The following is an 18,742-nucleotide window of genomic DNA, read 5'->3' as shown; positions in this document are numbered from 1 at the left end:
GAGAGACTGATTTTGAGAGCACAGTTTCAAAGCAGGATCACATAACATACAGGTTTCAGTATCACATCTTTCCCTCCTCTTGGTGCTATTCTCAATGTTCAGTTTTCTTTCTCACACATCTCCTTATGTAAACTTTCTGTCCTTTCTTTCATCTTCTTTGTGCCTTATACCTTTGGTAATTTGACTAATTCTCAGTTATAGGAAAAAACTGTATGTGCTTGTGTTCTTACCTTAATGCTTATCCTTATGAGTTGTTGTTCCTTTAAGTCTTAGGGATGATCATAGTGTAAGAACTCCACTGGGGGTAAGATACAATCAGGACTGGTCAGGAATGTCCACCATTGAGAAAACAGTGGAGTCTGGAGGGCTTGCTGATGACCATATATGCAGGGTGTTGGTGAGTTGCTGGTGACTCTTAACTGGACATTTGTTTGGGAAAAAACTGTGCTTCAATAAGCAGCTTACACATTTGCCAGTTAGTGTATCAGTAAGTAGTATTTGGAAGTCAATTTCAATACATAAATTAGTTTAATTATCAGCTCACCAGGCAGTTAGCGTGTCACCATGTTAAAAATAAGACCATTGATATTTCATTAATGACCTGATAATCTATGTCAAAATCTGTCATCGTTTCCAGGAAGAATGATCTATTCCTAGAACACTCAATAAAGAAAGCAATGTTAGCATTGGATGGAAAATGACATCCATGTTTTAATTGGAATGAATTCATTAGAGCCCTTAGTTCTGAAAGACTGGTAATAAAATGTAAAAGACAAAACAATTTACATTAAGGTTTAGGCTAAAGCATGGGTGATGGGGAAGAAACATATGGAATTTAGCTACAGGGAAGGGGCAAAGTGAGGGATGAGATTTAAACCCAATAAAAGTATAAGGGACATAAGAAGAAGGGAATAGGAAAATGACAGGATGGAAATAACATCTAGCTGAATCCTAGGTGCATGTGCAAGAAAGGCATTAATCACTAGACGTGCCTAGCCAAAGCCAACCAGAATTAGGTGAACCATGTATATGAGTCAAAAGTAATCGAGACTATGGACTCTGAAAAACAACCTGAAGGTCTTGAAGCGGTGGGGGGTGGGAGGTTGGGGGAACACGGTGGTGGGTATTAGGGAGGGCACGTATTTCATGGAGCACTGGGTGTGGTGCAAAAACAATGAATACTGTTATGCTGAAAAGAAATTTAAAAAAATGTAATTGTGTGGGGCGCCTGGGTGGCTCAGTGGGTTAAGCCGCTGCCTTCGGCTCAGGTCATGATCTCGGAGTCCTGGGATCGAGCCCCGCGTCGGGCTCTCTGCTCAGCGGGGAGCCTGCTTCCTCCTGTCTCTCTGCCTGCCTCTTGCCTCTCTGCCTGCCTCTCTGCCTGCTTGTGATCTCTCTGTCAAATAAATAAATAAATAAAATCTTTAAAAAAAATGTAATTGTGTAATGTAAGCCACTGACATTGCACAGTGCTTTTTCATGTGGTATTTTTTTTCATTAGCTAATTGACACAATAAGTAACTTGCATAAACTCTTCAAATATTAGTTTAATATTTAATGCTAGTGCATTCATTTTCTATTGCTATGTAATAAATGACCATGAACTGCACTGCTCACATTTGTTTATAATACAACCATTCTGTACGTCAGAGTGTGGTAGGCTTCAATGTTTCTCCACTTAGGCTTTCATGGCCACCATCAAGGTGATGGCTGGGCTAGGGTCTTATATGAAATTTTTAGGAAAGAATGCATTTCCAAAGGCATTCACATTGTTGGCAGAATGTATTTCCTTGGCACTAAGAATGATGTCCCTACTTTTTGGAGGCGGTCAGCTGGGACCCTTTCTCTGCTCTTAGGGACTGCCTGAATTCTTTCTCATGTGGGCCCCTAAATCTTCAAACTAGTAACTATGTGTCAAGTGCTTCTGAGACATTGAATCATTTTGGGTTACCGTTCCACCACTCGTTTAAATATTTTGCTAGTGAAAAATCTTTTCTTTTAAGGGCTCATGTGATTAGATTTGGTCTACCCTGTCTTTTCATGGCCTGCTATCTCATTTCATTTTAGTGAGATAATGACTTCTAAATATCCATCTGCTGTCTTCAGCACCAAATGCAATGCTTCCTTGAAGCAGAAAGTTGTAAATTCCATAAAGTTTAGTAATATAACAGTCCCAGAAGGTTAGGAGGCACCTGGAAAGATTTCAGGTACCCCTCTCTGGAGCTTCCTGAGTGTGTTGGTTCTGTGGGGTTGCATAATATCCTTATCCATACAAAGTATTATAAAGTGAACTACAACTCAGGTAAATATGGTATCATCCCAAGAGAGCCCATTTTTCTGAAAAGACCATGAGGTTTGTGTCCTTGATGCCAAGTCAACTTCCTAATTTATGTAGGTATCATCAATTCCTGTTTGTTGAATCAATAGAATAGGAATGGTGGATACAAAATGGAAGGACCAACTTTCCTACAATGGAAAATATGTTCACAATAGTGAGAAGAAACCAGATGGCAAAACTAGAGATGGACTGTATTTTAAGAGATAGGAAATTAAAATTACTTTTAACTTTTTTCTTTTTTACTCCTTTAATGTGGCTACTAGAAAATTTAAAATCAAGTACATGGCTCAAATTATATTTCTACTGAACAGTTTTGGTCTAGAGAGAGCTTTTTTTGTTTCTTCACAGGGATCCACCATGTGGTCCAACAACAGTGCTGCCTCTTTTCTACTGACTGGCTTCCCAGGTCTGGAGATATTTCATCCTTGGATTTCCATCTCCTTTGTCATTTATGTCTCCATACTCCTCAGCAATGAAACCCTCCTCTTCCTTATCAGAGAAGACCACACCCTCCATGAGCCAATGTACTACTTTTTGGCTATATTGGCTGCCACGGACGTTGGAGTGACTTTAACAACGATGCCCACTGTGCTTGGTGTTCTGTGGCTTGATCATAGGGCAATTAGCCATGGAGCTTGCTACTTTCAGGCCTATCTAATCCATTCACTCTCTATTGTGGAGTCTGGAGTCTTGCTTGTTATGGCCTATGATCGTTTTATTGCCATCCACAATCTGCTGAGATATACCTCCATTCTTACCAATGCTAAGGTGGTGAAGATAGGTGTGGGGGTTCTAATAAGGGGATTTATACTTATTGTTCCCATAATCACCACCCTCTCCGGATTCCCATACTGTAAATCCCATGCCCTCTCCCATGCTTTCTGTCTGCATCAGGATGTGATCAAACTGGCCTGTGCCGACATCACCTTCAATAGACTCTATCCTATAGTCCTGGTCTCATTAACTGGTTTCTTGGACTCTGTGCTTATCCTTATCTCTTATATTCTAATCCTTAATACTGTAATGCGAATTGCCTCAGGTAAAGAGCAGGCTAAGGCTCTAAACACTTGTGTCTCCCATATTAGCTGTGTTCTGGTTTTTTATGTCACTGTTACTGGGGTGACCCTCATTCATCGATTTGGGAAATATGTACCACATATAGTTCATATTATCATGAGCTATATCTACTTCCTCTTTCCCCCATTTATGAATCCAATAATCTATAGTATTAAGACCAAGCAGATAAGGAATGGTATCAATCACCTTCTCTTTCTTCACAAAATTTGATTCTGATCTCTTTACCTTGGGGTCTCTCCCCACTACAGGATGGGTTTCTTGGAAGAATGGACTAATGGACTATGTGAGGCCAATGTGGCTTGCAATCAAAAGGACTGGCATTCCTGTCATTTAAAAGACACAGCCTCATTGCCCTAATTCTTAGCTCCTTACCACCATCATACTCTGAAGGACACTGACTTTAGCCCTGTTGATCTGTTTGGTAGATTGTTTCGCTATATACTGTCATTTTTTCTCATCTGGTAGAATTGTCTTCATGATTACCTGAAACCAATGATACTTGAAATGTTTGCAGTCTTTTCATTGAGAGGGGAATGAGATAGCTTGCAAGAGTTCCCTGGCATTTTTGTGGAAAATATTTAAACATTTCTTGTATGCCCGAGAGCACATCAGACATGATGGGGGCAGGTCTTAGAAAACCCTACTAATATTACGTGGTGCTAGAGTGGATCAGAAATAAATGAGAATGAGCACTTGGTGTTATATGCAACTGATGAATTACTGAACACTACATCTGAAAATAATGATGTGCTATATGTTGGCTAATTGAATTTAAATTAAAAAAAAAAAGAAAGAAAGAAGTGAGAATAAGATATTCAGGCCAAGAGAGGGCTTACTGTCAAAACCACTCAAGGCCAAAGAAGAACTTGGATTTCAGCAGATGCCAGTATAACTAGATGCCCCCTCTAGGTAGATTAATGAGAAGCCTCTGAGTTGCTGATATCTGATGTCTTCCAATTTAGGGGATGAGGACATCAAACCACTACAATAAAATAAAGTTCCATTTCTGGCATACCTGAGTTTTTGTTTTGTGTTCTTCAGTTCATAACCTTGACATACACTTAATGAAAAAGGATACTTGTCAAAGAAACATTCTAATATGTGCACAGGGCAACATTTTGTCTTTTTCTGGATTGAGGGGTTGCTGGTGAAATATTTTCAGGAAATATTGTAATTGTATGGACTTGAAACACATAAAACATTTAAGGAAAGTTCTCTCAGGGCCTCCCATACACTTTATTCCATGCAGGGGTAAACATGATGAAAATCTGTACATCAGCAATATAGGAATAAAAGTTTTATTTTATTAGTTCATCAAATGGTTAAAAGAGAGAATGATGTCCATTCAACAAAATGATTGAAAATACGTTGGAAAATAGAATGTCAATGTAGTCAATCAATAATTAGTCCATGCCATTGGGGAGGGTATGTGCTATGGCGAGTGCTGTGAAGTGCGTAAACCTGGTGATTCACAGACCTGTAACCCTGGGGCTAATAATACATTATATGTTTATAAAAATATATATATAAAAAATGATTAGTCCATGCCTTTTTTTTTTCTCTTCTAACTAGAGAAGGAATTGCATATCCCTATGTCTTACTGGATCACTGGAATGATTTCCTATAACCAACAGATTCTCTTGTAAAGGAATTTATTTCTCCATTAGAAATGGTTATTTATAAAATAATCTATGAAAACCATTGATTTAGATCTTCCATCACTGTTTGCTTCCATTCCTAATTCAGCTAGTTTTTTTTCTCATTTTAATTAGGCTTTCCCCATTGATTCTATGAGAGAGAAGGGAATAATAGATCAATTGGCCTGTATAGTCCAGGCAGTTTAAAAATTAAAAATAAAAGAATATATAAAAAGAACTTAAAAGAAAGGGAAAAGATACATTTAAAAAAATCAAAGCAATGGTGATATAAGTAAATCTAACATAACAAGTGTTTCTAATAGAGTGATACCTAGAAATGAATTCAAAGAAAAACAATGAAATATATAAGGTAATCCCATAGTTATAACTATTTAAAGAAAATGTAATGGGCAGGATCTTTATTTTTTATCATCTATTTATATATGTGCAAAAACATCTTAAAAATGTAAGATTTCATAGAAATATAGTTACTAATCAATTTTACCATGCCATCTTGTTATATTCTATCTTTTGTAGTATATACTCTGTTCTCAAACTTCCCCAAATAAAATAGGTATAGTTTATCTAGACATATGGAACATACTATTACATTTAAAAAAGCTAAAACTATAATCATGTTATACCTTTGACTATAGTAATTTTACTTGCATCAATTTATTCTTAGGAAAATGGAAAATTTGTTAAAAAAAAAGTCAAGTAGGGTAGAAAGAATGTAGTCTTGGAAGAATAAAGCACATCTACTTTTTCCTTCTTCACTTTCAACCTCTGTGATCTTGAACAAGTCATTAAATCTCTGAGCCTCAATTAAGAATAATAAAATGCATGCTATTTGCATTCATATGTCCTGTTATTTATATTAACATCATTGTATTGGCAAAGCTAGACATGTGAAGATTTCAACCTGTCAGCACTAAAATAGAAGGGAAGAACATTCAGCCAGTAGGAAATCATTTAATATATGATGATTCTTTTCCATGATGAAATACATTATTAATATGAATAAAAATTATAAGTTTTAAATTGCCTTTGGAAATGATGGTGCTCCTTCAGGCTTTTCTCTCCATCACTCTCAATATAGTTTACTCTTATGAGGACGCAAAGATCCAGTCCTTTGACTTGTATTTCTGATTCCTTCTTGTCTTATTTACCTTGACAACCTAGATGGTTTTATTTTCCCTTCTTTGGAAACTCTTTAGCCAGTATCCTATGTGTTTTGTGTGTCTGACTTTTTATTTTGGCTTATTTTAAACTTATCCTAAACATTTCATTCTTTTATGCTCTTCTGAGAAAATGAAACAAAACAAAGCAAGATGACCCTTGAGGTAGATCTTAACATTTTCCAGGCCTTGTGCTAACACATAACATAAGTTATTTTTACCATCATTCTTAGGAGTATTTAGTTAATCTTTGTGACAATCATTTCAATGACTTCCATCATCCCCTTTTTACAGATGAGGAAGCTCCAGTGCTATGTATATAAAGACACAGAACCTGTAAGTAAGATTGGGATCATTCTCATACTCCAGGGTCCCTGCCCTTACCCAAAATTACAGTAATTTGAAACAAAGTTTCCAATCTAATCTAATTTGATATGACTATTGATCGTTCCGCGTCCCTCCTCCTGTTCTCATATTTGTTTTCTGAACTCAATACACACATATATAACTCCCCAGGAGACATTTCTACCCGACTGCTTACAGACATATAAGACCCTAACCTGAATAACTCTCTTCATTCTTTTTTTCCAAATCCAGCATGAAAAACAATGCTTAGTGCACAAGAGTCAAACAACAGTTCCTGATTACCTAATAAAGTCAGTCTCTTCCTTGATCCCTATCTTTTTTTTTTAATTTTTAAAATAAATTTTATTTTTTTTAACATATATTTTTATCCTAGGGGTACAGGTCTGTGAATCGCCAGGTTTACACATTTCACAGCAATCACCATAGCACATACCCTCCCCAATGTCCATAACCCCACCCCCCCTCTACTAACCCCCCTCCTCCCATCAACCCTCAGTTTGTTTTGTGAGATTAAGAGTCACTTATGGTTTGTCTCCCTCACAATCCCATCTTGTTTCATTTACTCTTCTCCTACCCCCTTAACCCCCCATGTTGCATCTCCTCTCGCTCATATTAGGGAGATCATATGATAGTTGTCTTTCTCCAATTGACTTATTTCGCTAAACATGATACCCTTTAGTTCCATCCACATCGTCACAAATGGCAAGATTTCATTTCTTTTGATGGCTGCATAGTATTCCATTGTGTATATATACCACATCTTCTTTATCCATTCATCTGTTGATGGACTTCTAGGTTCTTTCCATAGTTTGGCTATTGTAGACATTGCTGCTATAAACATTTGGGTGCACGTGCCCCTTTGGATCACTAGGTTTGTATCTTTAGGATAAATACCCAGTAGTGCAATTGCTGGGTCATAGGGTAGTTCTATTTTCAACATTTTGAGGAACCTCCATGCTGTCTTCCAGAGTGGTTGCACCAACTTGCATTCCCAACAGTGTAGGAGGGTTCCCCTTTCTCCGCATCCTCGCCAGCATCTGTCATTTCCTGACTTGTTCATTTTAGCCATTCTCTCTGGTGTGAGGTGATATCTCATTGTGGTTTTGATTTGTATTTCCCTGATGCCGAGTGATGTGGAGCACGTTTTCATGTCTCTGTTGGCCACCTGGATGTCTTCTTTGCAGAAATGTCTGTTCATGTCCTCTGCCCATTTCTTGATTGGATTATTTGTTCTTTGGGTGTTGAGTTTGCTAAGTTCTTTATAGATTTTGGACACTAGCCCTTTATCTGATATGTCGTTTGCAAATACCTTCTCCCATTCTGTCAGTTGTCTTTTGGTTTTGTTAACTGTTTCCTTTGCTGTGCAAAAGCTTTTGATCTTGATGAAATCCCAATAGTTCATTTTTGCCCTTGCTTCCCTTGCCTTTGGCAATGTTCCTAGGAAGATGTTGCTGCGGCTGAGGTCGAAGAGGTTGCTGCCTGTGTTCTCCTCAAGGATTTTGATGGATTCCTTTCTCACATTGAGGTCCTTCATCCATTTTGAGTCTATTTTCATGTGTGGTGTAAGGAAATGGTCCAATTTCATTTTTCTGCATGTGGCTGTCCAATTTACCCAACACCATTTATTGAAGAGGCAATCTTTTTTCCATTGGACATTCTTTCCTGCTTTGTCGAAGATGAGTTGACCATAGAGTTGAGGGTCTATTTCTGGGCTCTCTATTCTGTTCCATTGATCTATGTGTCTGTTTTTGTGCCAGTACTATGCTGTCTTGATGATGACAGCTTTGAAATAGAGCTTGAAGTCCGGAATTGTGATGCCACCAACTTTGGCTTTCTTTTTCAATATTCCTTTGGCTATTCGAGGTCTTTTCTGATTCCATATAAATTTTAGGATTCTTTGTTCCATTTCTTTGAAAAAAATGGATGGTACTTTGATAGGAATTGCATTAAATGTGTAGATTGCTTTAGATAGTATAGACATTTTCACAATATTTATTCTTCCAATCCAGGAGCATGGAATATTTTTCCATTTCTTTGTGTCTTCCTCAATTTCTTTCATGAGTACTTTATAGTATTCTGTGTATAGATTCTTAGTCTCTTTGGTTAGGTTTATTCCTAGGTATCTTATAGTTTTGCATGCAATTGTAAATGGGATTGACTCCTTAATTTCTCTTTCTTCTGTCTTGTTGTTGGTGTAGAGAAATGCAGCTGATTTCTGTGCATTGATTTTATATCCTGACACTTTACTGAATTCCTGTACAAGTTCAAGCAGTTTTGGAGTGGAGTCTTTTGGGGTTTCCACATATAGTATCATATCATCGGCGAAGAGTGATAGTTTGACTTCTTCTTTGCCGATTTGGATGCCTTTAATTTCCTTTTGTTGTCTGATTGCTGAGGCTAGGACTTCTAGTACTATGTTGAATAGCAGTGGTGATAACGGACACCCCTGCCGTGTTCCCGACCTTAGTGGAAAAGCTTTCAGTTTTTCTCCATTGAGAATGATATTTGCGGTGGGTTTTTCATAGATGGCTTTTATAATATTGAGGTATGTGCCGTCTATCCCTACACTTTGAAGAGTTTTGATCAGGAAGGGATGCTGTACTTTGTCAAATGCTTTTTCAGCATCCATGGAGAGTATTATATGGTTCTTGTTCTTTCTTTTATTAATGTGTTGTATCACATTGATTGATTTGCGGATGTTGAACCAACCTTGCAGTCCTGGAATAAATCCCACTTGGTCGTGGTGAATAATCCTTTTAAAGTACTGTTGAATCCTATTGGCTAGTATTTTGGCGAGAATTTTTGCATCTGTGTTCATCAAGGATATTGGTCTGTAGTTCTCTTTTTTGATGGGATCCTTGTCTGGTTTTGGGATCGAGGTGATGCTGGCCTCATAAAATGAGTGTGGAAGTATTCCTTCCATTTCTATTTTTGGAACAGTTTCAGGAGAATAGGAATTAGTTCTTCTTTAAATGTTTGGTAGAATTCCCCTGGGAAGCCATCTGGCCCCGGGCTTTTGTTTGTTTGGAAATTTTTGATGACTGTTTCTGGTTATGGGTCTATTGAGGCTTTCTATTTCTTCCTGGTTCAGTTGTGGTAGTTTATATGTCTCTAGGAATGCACCCATATCTTCCAGATTGTCAAATTTGTTGGCGTAGAGTTGCTCATAATATGTTCTTATAATTGTCTGTATTTCTTTGGTGTTCATTGTGATCTCTCCTCTTTCATTCATGATTTTATTTATTTGGGTCCTTTCTCTTTTCTTTTTGATAAGTCTGGCCAGGGTTTTATCAATCTTATTAATTCTTTCAAAGAACCAGCTCCTAGTTTCGTTGATTTGTTCTATTGTTTTTTTGGTTTCTATTTCATTGATTTCTGCTCTGATCTTTACGATTTCTCTTCTCCTGCTGGGTTTAGGGTTTCTTTCTCATTCTTTCTCCAGCTCCTTTAGGTGTAGGGTTAGGTTGTGTACCTGAGACATTTCTTGTTTCTTGAGAAAGGCTTGTACCACTATATATTTTCCTCTCAGGACTGCCTTTGTTGTGTCCCACAGATTTTGAACCATTGTGTTTTCATTATCATTTGTTTCCATGAATGTTTTCAATTCTTCTTTAGTTTCCTGGTTGACCCATTCATTCTTTAGAAGGATGCTGTGTAGTCTCCATGTATTTGGGTTCTTTCCAAATTCCTTCTTGTGATTGAGTTCTAGCTTTAGAGCATTGTGGTCTGAAAATATGCAGGGAATGATCCCAATCTTTTGATACCGGTTGAGGTCTGATTTAGGACCGAGAATGTGATCTATTCTGGAGAATGTTCCATGTGCACTAGAGAAGAATGTGTATTCTGTTGCTTTGGGATGAAATGTTCTGAATATATCTGTGATGTCCATCTGGTCCAGTGTGTCATTTAAGGCCTTGATTTCCTTGTTGATGTTTTGCTTTGGATGATCTGTCCATCTCAGTGAGGGGAGTGTTAAAGTCCCCTATTATTATTGTATTCTTGTCGATGTGTTTCTTTGATTTTGTTATTAATTGGTTTATATAGTTGGCTGCTCCTATGTTAGGGGCATAGATATTTAAAATTGTTAGATCTTCTTGTTGGACAGATCCTTTGAGTATGATATCATGTCCTTCCTCATCTCTTCTTATAGTGTTTGGCTTAAAATCTAATTGATCTGATATAAGGATTGCCACTCCTGCTTCCTTCTGATGTCCATTAGCATGGTAAATTCTTTTCCACCCCCTCACTTTAAACATGGAGGTGTTTGTGTTTAAAATGAGTTTCTTGTAGGCAACATATAGATGGGTTTTGTTTTTTTTTTTTTTTTATCCATTCTGATACCCTGTGTCTTTTGATTGGGGCATTTAGCCCATTAACATTCAGGGTAACTATTGAGAGATATGAATTTAGTGCCATTGTATTGCCTATAAGTTGAGTGTTATTGTATATTGTCTCTGTTGCTTTCTGATCTACTACTTTTAGGGTCTCTCTTTGCTTAGAGGACCCCTTTCAATATTTCCTGTGGAGCTGGTTTGGTGTTTGCAAATTCTTTCAGTTTTTGTTTGTCCTGGAAGCTTTTAATCTTTCCTTCTATTTTCAATGATAGCCTAGCTGGATATAGTATTCTTGGCTGCATGTTTTACTCCTTCAGTGCTCTGAATATATCATGCCAGCTCTTTCTGGCCTGCCAGGTCTCTGTGGATAAGTCTGCTGACAACCTAATATTTTTACCACTGTATGTTACAGACTTCTTTTCTCGGGCTGCTTTCAGGATTTTCTCTTTGTCACTAAGACTTGTAAATTTTACTATTAGGTGACAGGGTGTGGACCTATTCTTATTGATTTTGAGGGGGGTTCTCTGAACCTCCTGGATTTTGATGCTTGTTCCCTTTGCCATATTGGGGAAATTCTCTCCAATAATTCTCTCCAATATACCTACTGCTCCCCTCTCTCTTTCTTCTTCTTCTGGAATCCCAATTATTCTAATGTTGTTTCGTCTTATGGTGTCACTTATCTCTCGAATTCTATACCCTCATGGTCCAGTAGCTGTTTGTCCCTCTTTTGCTCAGCTTCTTTATTCTCTGTCATTTGGTCTTCTATATCGCTAATTCTTTCTTCTGCCTCATTTATCCTAGCAGTGAGAGCCTCCATTTTTGATTGCACCTCATTAATAGCTTTTTTGATTTCAACTTGGTTAGATTTTAGTTCTTTTATTTCTCCAGAAAGGGCTTTTATATCTCCCGAGAGGGTTTCTCTAATATCTTCCATGCCTTTTTCGAGCCTGGCTAGAACTTTGAGAATCGTCATTCTGAACTCTAGATCTGACATATTACCAATGTCTGTATTGATTAGGTCCCTCGCCTTTGGTACTGCCTCTTGTTCTTTTTTTTTTGTGGTGTATTTTTCCGCCTTTTCATTTTGTCCAGATAAGAATATATGAAGGAGCAAGTCAAATACTAAAAGGGTGGCAACAACCCCAGGAAAATATGCTTTAACCAAATCAGGAGAGATCCCAAATCGTGAGGGGGGAGAAAGTGGATAAAAAGAGGTTCAGGAAAAAAAAAATGAAACAATTAAAAGAAGAAAACGAATAAAGGAAAAATATAAAAATGAAAATATATATATATATATTAGATAACTAGTTAAAAAACGTTAAAAAGAAAAGGGTAAAAGTTAAAAAAATTTAGCAGAAGAAGAGAAAAAAAATTGGAAAAGAAAAAAAATTAAATTAACTGCAAGGCTAAAGAATCATGGGGAGTAAGCCATGAGCTCCATGCTTTGCTTTCTCCTCCTCTGGAATTCTGATGCTCTCCTTGGTATTGAAACTGCACTCCTTGGTAGGTGAGCTTGGTCCTGGCTGGGTTTCTTGTTGATCTTGTGGGGGAGGGGCCTGTTGTAGTGATTCTTAAAATTCTTTGCCCCAGGCGGAGTTTCACCGCCCTTACCAGGGGCCAGGCTGAGTAATCCTCTTGGGTTCACTTTCGGGAGCTTTTGTTCCTTGAGTGCTTTCTGTAGAGTTCCGGAGGACAGGAGTGAAGATGGCGGCCTCCCAGTCTCCGGCCTGGAGGAGCCGAGATCCCGGGGCCCCACTCCTCAGTGCGCCCTCAGAGAACAGCTCCCAATTACTGCCATCACCCTGGCCTCCAGCCACGCTCCGAGCTGACTGAGCCTGCAACCGGTTCAAGGTAACCCCGAGTTTAGATCTCACTCCTTGGCTCTGTCTCTGTAGCTGGCTTCCCCGTTCTAATACCTGCAAGCTCTGCGACACTCAGACCACCCCGATCCTTCTGTGACCCTGCGGGACCTGAGGCCACGCTGACCCCGTGTGGGCTTCACTCTGGTTAAGCCTCTGGAGCGATGTCCCTCAGCAGAACAGACTTTTAAAAGTCCTGATTTTGTGCTCCGTTGCTCCGCTGCTTGCTGGGAGCCGGCCGCTCCCCCCACGGTCTATCTTCCCATCGCTTTGGATTCACTTCTCTGCCAGTCCTACCTTTCAGAAAGTGGTTGATTTTCTGTTTCTAGAATTGCTGTTCTTCTTCTCTTCGATCTCCCTTTGGATTTGTAGGTGTTTGCAATCTTTAGATAAGCTGTCTAGCTGATCTCCCGCTACCTGAAGTAGTCTCAGCCTGCTACTTCTCCGCCATCTTGACTCATCCCCGCTTGATCCCTATCTTAATCAATGGAGCTGCTCTTCAGTCAGATAAAATCAGAGAGGCAGATGTCATCTTCCATTTTTCTCTCTCCTTAATCTACCACCTTCAGTCAATTTCTCCTCTTTCTATGTCATAGACTCTTTCTCCGGTCCACGGCTATGCCACACTACCGACAACATCTCATCCCATCCACATCAACACTATTTCTCACCTGGATTATTGTAATTTAGTTCTACACACTCTTCACTCACTCTTCTACCTTTTCAACCAAGTCCTCCAAGCTTTCACCAGAGTAAACTTGTAAGAAGGATTATCTGATCATGGTCCCCTCCCCTTTACCTCACACTCATCGCTCTTAGAGTGAAGTCAAAACTCCTTACATGATTTGTAAAATCCAACATGATTAGAATCTGCTGCCACAGATTCATTTTGTATCACATTTTGCCACATTTTTCTTTTTAGCTATACTAAAATTCTTTTTGTTTGAATTCATCATATTTCTTTCTTGCCTTTGGCCTGTGCACATTTTTCCTCTATGTTTGGAACTGAACTCTATCCTACTTACAACGACCATTTTCCTTACCTTCCTCCTTGTTCAATTCTCTGCTGAAATCACATTTCTTTTGGGAAGTTTTCACTGATCCCAGAGATAGTCCCTGTGTGCTTCCATTAGCATGTTATCATCGATGCAGTAATGACAGTGGTATGAAAATGTATGGTTAAAGAAAAAAAAAAGAAAAGGAAAGAAAAGAAAATTTATGATAAATATTTTTTTTCTGATACCCATCATACTATTCTCTGTTCATCGTGAAGCTCACGTAAAAAGATTAATGATCTAAAAATAAAGTAATTTTTAAGACAAAAAGTTAATTGTCCCCATAGTATTAAGAAATTCACTTGTGTTCTTTTAATCAGAACTTATTTCCCCAAAGGAATAGAAAAGACAAAAATGCAATTGGAATTCCTAAGCTCTAGGATCAACAATGGTACATGTGACCCTTGAGAAAAATAGGTATACTTGTGTCATTTAAGGTGGACAACAGGAAGGATATGCATGGATTTCTTAAACCCTGATGCTGAGGATTTGGTTGCGGGGGGGGGGGGATCATATAAGCAAATTCTGATATTCCACCTCTGCTGGTATCTGAGTTTTCCAGTCTTCCTCCCACATCCTTTGGGGAATGCATGAATGACCTGAGGACATTGTTTAAGTGGCCCAACTACTCCCAGAAAGAGGAAAGAGATCAGGGGGTCTCCTGAGTGGCTGTAAATCTCTGGGGAAGTGATTCCTACATATATAAGCTTTCTAATGGGGCCTATGGCTTTGTGAGGGAAACTAATGGCTATGTGAGGGAAACATCTAAACCTGGTCTTCAAATAGGGCAGGAACAAGTCCCTGTTACAGCAACAAGACTGGAGTGGGAGTGTGCCGGGAACAGAAATATGGAATGACTCTTTTCCCTTCTGATATTATATGTAGTCAAGAGAAGCATTTAAGAAGGTTTTCCAGAGGTCTGCATAGAAGGAAGATCCCCAGCTGAGGTGAGAAACATCTACAGCACAGACATCTTCCTTTTTTTTCCAATAACTGTATAAAAGAAACTATGCCAGATTTGGCTTTCCATCTGTGATCCTTGTTGGGTTGGCATCACCATAACCATGAGTGCTATAAATTAAGTGTGACGTTGTGTGCTTTTATCCGTTTTTCTAGGTAGTTTATAGTTTTTATTAGATCTTAATAGCATGCATGCTTACCTGTGTGTGTGTTTACACTTTAGGACTACTGTCTTAGAAAGGGCATGTGAGACTCCCTAGGAAAAATAGAAAACCCGAGACTCTGTTTCTGGCCCATTACTCTTGTACCTACAGAGTCTATTCTTCATTCCATTAATGAGGATGGGAGTAGATGAGAGATGACGGGGAGCAGGACTCAGGGTCTCCTCTCTGGTCACCTGTGCATTTCAACTTTGTGATGGATTCTTTATTCACTATATCCTTTTGAAGTCCACATATCCTTCCTTTCCCTTCTTTCCTCATACACCCAAGCCCCCTTTGCTTCTTTCCTTCCCCCATATCCACTGAGAGTCAAGTTGTGCTCTCAGACTGAGTAGTTTGGTCCATTTCTATGGATGTCTCTGTGAGTGTGTGTGTGTGTGTTGTTGTTGTTGTTGTTATAAGTCTAGAAATCTTATTTACCTAGAAAAACATCCTAACATGAAAATCAGGTTGGTAAATTATCTAGATGTTTTCAGCATTAGGGATCCCATTGGGACATTCATTGGCAATACTTTGCATAAAAATGCACAATGACCAAGAACAATATAAACTCTACTGGTGTGTATTGTGTGATTCTTAAGGACAGAGACTGTGCTTATGGAATGATTTTCTCAGCAATCAATGTAGTGGGAGCCATGTGGTGTATGCTCGCTAATTCCCTGCACATTCCAAATAATAATTTTTCCACTTGTCCCAGATGATACTGGGGATGGTGCTCCCACTGGCTGTCTATACCTTCAGGTGTACAGCATCCTTTGAGGACAGTTCATCAGATATTGATAAGACAGTTCCCCCAGAACTTTAGGAAGTCACTGAAGAAAATACATGTTCTGAGTTGGGAGCTGCTTATCAGTTTCAAGACCATAGCCTTCCTCTCTCCACCTAGACAAATTAATTATTCTGCACCTGATATAATTTCCTCAACATCTGTCAATAAACAAAGCCATATAGCCAAGCCATGTTTATGGAATTTTGCTACATAATGTAGGCTTGGGAGTATGATGAAGGATGTTCCCAGCACTGAAGAAACTGTCTATGGTGGCCTCAGTTTGACGACAGTATCTTGTACTCCTGGTAGCCCCACACATCTGCTCCTGGACAAGTATCAAGGTTCTCTTTTCATCTTGGACAGGTTTTCCCTTTATTCCAAAGGTCTGGAAATATGTCCTGGTTTTACATTCTTAGAGGTATTATAGCCTTCTCTGTATCTTATTATTTTTCTGATGAAAACCTAGCTACAGAGGAAAATATAGCCTCCTTGTTTCAAACATTTTGTGTGTGTGTGTGCTCATAAAAACAGTGAAACCTTATGTCCTTGTTGATCTTGGACATTTAATTACCAGTCTCTGAAAAAACCTAATTAGCTCTTAAGGAGAAGCTTACAGTCTGGAAATATGGTTTATTCATTCTGAATTCTTTTTCTTTAATAAATTAAATAAATTCAGGACCTTGTGTTTTGTTTTTTGTTTTTGTTTTTGTTTGGTTTATTTCTGCTATTTTCCCCTTCAGAATACATATCTCTAATTCACTACCTCTCCCAACTACCTTTCTCTTCCTCTGACATGTTGTTTTCTCACCCCTGTTTTTTAAAACTCAGGCAATTTTGATTTTATTTTTACTATACAACATTTGTACAGTAATACTAATTTAAACTTCTATATTATTTGATATGCTTTAATTTTAGGGAACTCCTTGTGTTGGTGATTTCTATCTCAGTTACTGCCATACCATATAGATGTAACTTCAAAGCATTTTCTATTATTTTTATTATGTTCAATTAGCCAACATACAATACATCATCACTTTTTGATATAGTGTTCAACAATTCGTTAGTTGCTTATAACACCCAGTGCCCATCACCACATGTGCCCTCCTTAATACCCATCACCCAGTCACCCCATCCTCCCACCCCCTCTCTTCCATAACCCTCAGTTTGTTTCTTGGACTCCAGAGTTTTTCATGTTTTGTGTCCCTCTCTGATCTCTTCCCATTCAGTTTTTCTTCTCTTCTCCTGTAGTCCTCCATTCTATTCTTTATGTTCCACATATGGGTGAGATCTTTTGATAATTTTTTTTTCTGCTGACTTATTTCACTTAGCATAATCCCCTCCAGTTCCATCCATGTCAATGCAAATGCTAAGTATTCATCATTTCTGAAGGATGAGTAATATTCCATTGCATATATGAACTACATCTTCTTTATCCATTCATCTGTTGAAGGGCATCTCACCTCCTTCCACAGTCTGGGTATTATGGACATTGCTGCTATGAATGTTGGGGTGCATGTACCCTTCTTTTCATTGCATCTGTATCTTTGGGGTAAATACCTAGTAGTGCGATTGCTGGGTCATATGGTAGCTCTATTTTTAACATTTTGAGGAATCCCCATCCTGTTTTTCAAAGCACTATATGTATTATATGCTGGATAATGGAACATAATAATAATAACAAAAAAGAAGTGACGTGTTGAAGGAGAAGGAGCTAAGAGCTAAGAGGTAAGGAGCTAAGAGGTAAGAGACACTGCTCAATAGGGAGCCTGCTTCTCCCTCTCCCACTCCCCCTGCTTGTCACCCTCTCTCTTTTTGTCAAATAAATCTTAAAAAGAAAAAGAGGTAAGAGGAGACAGAAAGAATCTGAACATTCAGTGAAGTCAAATGATTTTCTGACAAGATGCAGAAAGAGAACCAATGAATAAAGCAGCAATGAAAAAAAAAATTACATGAGGGCATTTGGCAGAACAAAGAAGTACCCATGTAGAAGAATCCAAAAGCATGAATCTTCAAAGATGGAGTAGATATGAAATGTTTACAGCAGTGATTCTTAGATACTACTGTATACCTGGCCCAGGACGGGTTTTAAGGAGGGCACATATTGCATGGAGCACTGGGTGTTATACACAAATAATGAATCTTGGAACACTGCATCAAAAACTAATGAAGTACTATATGGTGATTGACATAATACAATAAAAATAATAATTAAAAAAAGATACTACTGTACACCTGAATCACTTGGGGATCATGATCAAAGGCAAAATTTAGTTCAGTGGGTTGGAGGTAGAGTCTAAGGCCACATGTCTATCTAACAAATCCTTGGGCTTGTTAGCTGTGGCTGGTCTCTGGCCCACACTCCTGGTAGCCAACTCTAAAAAGAGGTAACCAACTGTTGGAGCAACAAAGCAATCAAAAGTGATGGTGGTGGCCTGTGTACCATAAAGCACCAACATTCAATTTCAGGAACAAAGGCAAGTTTTCCTAACTGAAAACTATGTATTTATCATGAGTGCGAATAGCAAGAAAGCAGCTAAGTAAGATCATTAACCACTTGTACTTATTTACTTATTTGTTATTATTTGTACTTATTTGTTATTGTTATATACTGTTATTGGAAAAATTTTAAGCATAAACACAATAATAGGACCTGATGTTATAAGAAAGATTAATGAAAATGTTTCATTTAATTTGAGAAAATTTTAACTATTAACCTAATATTTTTTTCTACTTAGGGGAAGACTAACCTTCTTTATCTCAAGTATAACCTGCAAATTCTCTATTCTTCTTCTGTAGGGAAATACTTGTGAAGTTCCATTTATCATACCAATTAATTATCTCCAAGTATGAAGATTACGATTAAGGCTTCTGTGGTATAATATCACTAAAGAATCTGAATTCCTGGGTTAAAGGTTTTTATAAAGCTGCTCTCCACCTATGGGCACACT

The 18,742-nt window shown here is 38.2% G+C and overlaps 1 protein-coding gene across 1 annotated transcript; it reads left to right on the top strand.

Moving 5' to 3' along the window:
* The first annotated feature begins 2,695 nt into the window (after positions 1–2,695).
* Positions 2,696–3,625, top strand: LOC125079214 (olfactory receptor 51B2-like). Its single transcript, XM_047692677.1, has one exon. The coding sequence runs from the start codon at positions 2,696–2,698 to the stop codon at positions 3,623–3,625; it is 930 nt and encodes a 309-aa protein (XP_047548633.1).
* The last annotated feature ends 15,117 nt before the right edge of the window (positions 3,626–18,742 follow it).

This window comes from Lutra lutra, chromosome 10 (genome assembly GCF_902655055.1).
Source record: "Lutra lutra chromosome 10, mLutLut1.2, whole genome shotgun sequence".
Classification (NCBI taxonomy): domain Eukaryota; kingdom Metazoa; phylum Chordata; class Mammalia; order Carnivora; family Mustelidae; genus Lutra; species Lutra lutra.
Note: the sequence above shows the minus strand (reverse complement) of the source record. Positions and strands in the feature narration are given on the sequence as shown.